Source organism: Anneissia japonica, unplaced genomic scaffold (assembly GCF_011630105.1).
Source record: "Anneissia japonica isolate Jap-2015-1 unplaced genomic scaffold, ASM1163010v1 scaffold4031_len268452_cov156, whole genome shotgun sequence".
Classification (NCBI taxonomy): Eukaryota; Metazoa; Echinodermata; class Crinoidea; order Comatulida; family Comatulidae; genus Anneissia; species Anneissia japonica.
The window spans coordinates 159,022-163,982 of NW_022716874.1; the positions used below are offsets into that span (position 1 = coordinate 159,022).

The 4,961-nt window shown below is 32.2% G+C and overlaps 1 protein-coding gene across 3 annotated transcripts in view; it reads left to right on the top strand.

The window, feature by feature from the left end:
• The window catches only part of LOC117110014 (caspase recruitment domain-containing protein 11-like), a 56,390-nt gene extending 52,324 nt beyond the window's left edge, over window positions 1–4,066 (top strand). For all 3 annotated transcript variants that reach the window (XM_033252560.1, XM_033252561.1, XM_033252562.1), the window contains one exon: window positions 124–4,066. In XM_033252560.1, coding sequence (XP_033108451.1) covers window positions 124–260 — 137 coding nt within the window. In that variant the 3' untranslated portion in view covers window positions 261–4,066. The remainder of the gene's footprint in view (window positions 1–123) is intronic.
• Window positions 4,067–4,961: the final 895 nt, after the last annotated feature.

Here is a 4,961-nt window from a genome sequence, read left to right on the forward strand (position 1 = left end):
AAAATTCTTTAAAGCCTCAGGAAGTCCCCAGGTGGTAGTTGCCAGGTTGTTGGAAATTTTCATTCATAGTCTAGTGAAAAATTATGTATACTGTATAATTTTTCAACCATTTTTTTTTTCCAGATTACCCAGAGTTGGTACTGAAGAGGCGTTCCATGTCTCTAACAGACATCCACGAATTATGCAACAACTATAACTACGATTTTGTTGAAGTGACTAAGCCAGAGATATTGGTTAAGAAAAAACATGAAAACTACTAAAATTTATTATTATAAGTCTACACCAGTTTGTTCCTGAATTCAGAATTTGTTTAAGAGTGAAAAGTTAAAGCAATGCTGTGTTTATGTAAATTTTCTAAAATACACTAATTGCAGGATTTCTGAGCATTGTAGAACGTTTTTGTTTGCTGCATGTGTCCATGTTGCTTTTCTTTTCTATTATCTTTGCTTGAAATCTGTTAAAAACTGAATTATTTTGTCCAGTTTGTAGTAGTAGTATTATGTTTACCTTATTTTAAAAAAATGTTTTGTACTCTGAATCTATTGACATTCAACTTAGGACTGTTAATCTTGTAAGATATATGTATAGATTATAGTATAATATATAGGTAATTGTTTGGGCTGGGCCCTTAGAACCTTCGGCAGCCATGGTGCAGCAGTACCAACTGTGGCAGGCCAGTAGTACACCAGAATTTAAGACAATTCCATAATGTTAGAACAGTGCACCTGCATTTAACATTTAACTGGGCCATGTTGCACATGGAACCAGTGACTTAAGCGTTTCTAAAATATATTGCACTTAATTTGTATACAATTATGTAAATTTAAACCAGGGACATTAAGATATCCATGGTTCAGTGGGCACACTGGTTACAACCAGTTCTAACAAGCTTTGCAATGCTGCTCTCATTCATAAATAAATGCAGCTAACTTTATAAGAAATTATTAATGAATATATTGTATTCTTGGATTTCTAGTTGTAGAAAATTCTGAGCTGAATTCTTAAAGCTGTGTCACACTATCAACTTTATGTGACAAATAAATGTGATATACCCATATTTGGGTGTAATATGACATCATCATACTCATATATGAACACAAATTTCTTACGTAAAATTTGGTGGTGTGGACAGAGCCTTACTCTATAAGCTTTTCACTAGGAATTCTCTCTGTTCATGGTTCAATGCACACACTGGTTACAACCAGTTATAACCAGCTCTGCAATGCTGCTCTCATTCATAAATAAATGCAACTAACTTTATTAATAAGAAAATATTAATGAATATATGTATTCTTTGATTTCAAGATGTAGAAAATTCTAAACTGAATCCTCTTTAAGTTCTGTCTATCAAATTCATAGGACAAATAATTGTGATATATGGGTGCAATATGACATTATCATGCCCATATATGGGCACAAATTTGTCACATAATATTTGATAGTCGACATAAGATCCTTACTTTATAAGCTAGTAGAGATTCTCTCCTGTGTGTGAATTTTTATCTGTAGTTTTTGCCGGTGTTTTTTTGCTTGCTTGGCAAATATTTATATTTTATACAAAACAAGAGGTGGTTCTGAACCAGATATGTACATTATTGTAGAGTTGGTTTTCCATTTGTATACTGTGAAAATCTGAATGTTTTAAGACTTTAGCATTCCAAGATAGAGAGTGTCTGAGATAGAGAGAAATGAGATCAGTTAGATACTTGACCATTGTGGTGCCACCATTGATATGTCTTCACCCTGTGGTCTTCACCATGTGGTGGATTATCCACCCTGTAGTGGATCTTCTCCCTGTAGCATGTTCTACAATGTAAAATTATTTAAAAATTAGTGTTAACTAGGTGAGAAGAATATATGCACATTAATGTGTGTGTTTTCACCTCCAAAATGGCGTCGTACTTGCACAAGAATGTTAAGGAAAAACTTGAGGATGGAGGAAAGGGCTTGAAGAATGTTGTCATAGTGATTTACCTATTCAAACAGTACACATTATTAGTTTCAAAATTAAGTGAAGGAAATCTTGTGAACCCAAACCAGCAAATATTTGGATACCTATAACATATTCAAATGCTCACTATAGTAATTAATATTAGAGCACCATAGCTGTGTAATTTACAGTAATTTTTGATAATTGAATGCATTTGAATTTGCACTCTAATAATTTATAATGGTCCACAAATGGCTAATGACAAAGACTCAAGAAATCTAGCTATATCTAAACTAAAAATTTTATTACAAATAAATTAGTTTTGCCCTTATTAGGGTATGAAATGTCATCAGCATGACCATATATGGGCGTGATATACATCAACATGCCCATATATGGGCGATTCACACAAAATGGCAACATAAAACTTGGTATGTTGGATCATGTACTAATTATTAAATTTTAAACACATTTCCCATTTAATTGGCAAAAAGATATTGTCAGTGTAATTATGGAGGGATAGCGTCTACAATTCATACTGCCGTTTATGTGATTAATTAATAACTGTCATAATATATGCCATTTCGTTAAAAAAAAACATTTTGACACTAGCCACTGCACTTTGCCATAAAATGGAAGTAATATTTTGTGTATAAACAATGTTACCAACATATTTTTTTTACATAATTAATGATATAAGATGTTTTTTTATTTTAGCTCTAATAAATGTGAATTATTGTTTGAAGGTGGTTTAATAGATTTATACTTAAAATATTGTATTATATTTTTGTAAGTTTTAAATGTAGTAATATATATAAATCAATTTTAAGGTGTTCATCGTAATGTATTACTGATACTCTTGGTAAGGTTTATTAATTTTCCTAGGTTTTAAGTACTATACTGTATTAGTTTCAGCCTATACAGTACATTGTTTATTGGGTCTGGGATAAACATTAGTTATATAGCATAGCTCCATGGTTGTAGGCATGCCTTATGCCCTGTCCAGATTTATAACTATTATTTGACAAATACATGTGACATGCCTAAATATGGTCATGATGACATCACATCATGACCATATATAGGCACATGATGACTATATATGGGCATACAACAGTTTTTTGTTAAATGTAATTTGATAGTCTGCACTGAGCCTTAGATAATTATCAACCACAAATCTATGTTATCTCAGCACCTGCTCATTTTATCACTGCATTATCACTTGTTATCACTACACCAGTGATAACAAGTGATATGTAGTGATGTTATCACTGCATTATCACTTGCATTATCACTACATATGTGGCATTGATTATGGTTGTGATTAAGCTTTGTCTACGCTATCAAATTTTATGTGACAAAAAATGTGATGTGCCCATATATGGGTACGATGACGTCATATCTTATATTATCAAATTGTATCAAAAAAATGTTGAACGTGTTCAACTCTATGTTCCATCACATTTTATGTGACCCTTTTTTTTTGGATGAAATTTGATAGTGTAGACAAAGCTTTACATTTGTTATGGGTATGACCTCACTTCCTGAGTCCCACGTTGGAAGAAATGTCTTCCGGGACATTTGGTTAGAATAAGCTTTCTTGGCATAATTTTATTTTGCTGTGATGATGGTTACCCATCAGCACTGATTCCGCGAGACAATTGATATTAAAGTAGTAAGAATATGCAAATATCATGAATTTGCGGGAGATGGGTTATTTTCCTTGAGATTCTTGCTTGCCTGGGGGAATGCGGGAGGCTGTCCAATTTCCGGGAGACTTCCGCAACGTCCGGGAGACTGAGACTCCTGTCACTTTACTTTTATATCACATTTCTAATTTTATAAATAATTGTTTAAATAGCAAAATATAGTTTTAGTTAATTTCATATTTTTTTTCCAAACAAATATACAATTATTGTCTATCTCTATCTATCATTTTAGACAAATCAAACAGAAAAGTAGCTTTGAAAATAAAGTTATAAAATATATCATGCTAGGAGAATTATCAGAGCCACTAACCTGCCTAAATTTAGCAGAATACAAATATGATATAGAATATCTTGTTTAACATTATTTTATGTTAATATATTTTTTGAATGGACAAATACTTGAAGAAAATATAGTATCATGTAACAATCGCTTATTTCTAGATTATGTTCAGTTGGCAACTGAAATCCTTAAAGTAATTTTAAGTACTGGAAAAATTTTATCTGGTTATCTTGATATAATACTACCACTTAAATTGCTATTTTTTATTGGTTGATCCAATGAAAATTAAATAGTATTTTAACACCTCTTTGCCAGTTCTGCCTACAACAGATTGACATTTATGGCCAACTCCTTTCTGAAGGTACTTGCCACCAACTAAAAATTGTTTCCAAATTCCTCATTCATCCTTGTGGAGGGGCGTGTGTTGCCCCCCATCCCCTAGATACACCACTGCTGTGTTCACTTCCTCAACTCATTATTCTTCACTTTGTCCATACTGTATTATTAAGTTAATAATTAACTGTCATTAATAATAAAATTCTTCCACACTCTCTATTAGGTAATTCGTCATTGTAATCTTGTTTTTAATTTGTTACCAATAAACTGCCACAACCAACCCTAGCCATTTAACCACACTACCTGAAAAATTGAATCTTGTTAATGATATATACATGTTGTTTTATGATGTAGGCCCATAGAGATATAATATCTCCATGGCAGGCCTGAGCCTATTGTTTGTTGTATGTGAATGTAGCAGATTGTGGAATCAAGGTGGCTGATGCAGCAAATTAAAAAAAAATTTAAGTTATATAATTATGCAAATATTTGTGTATTGTTCGCAATGTTATTCAATGTTTCACTGTATTATTGGGTAGTTAGGTCTATATTTTGCAAATACTACAGCCTAAACTTATTTACCTACACTCGTCAGTTTCATAACTACAATACATACACAGCACACATTCATGTTCACAAGAAATCTTCATGTTTCTGTCACTTTCTTATGGACTTTTCCAACAAGCTCTGCCCCTTAGATACAGTT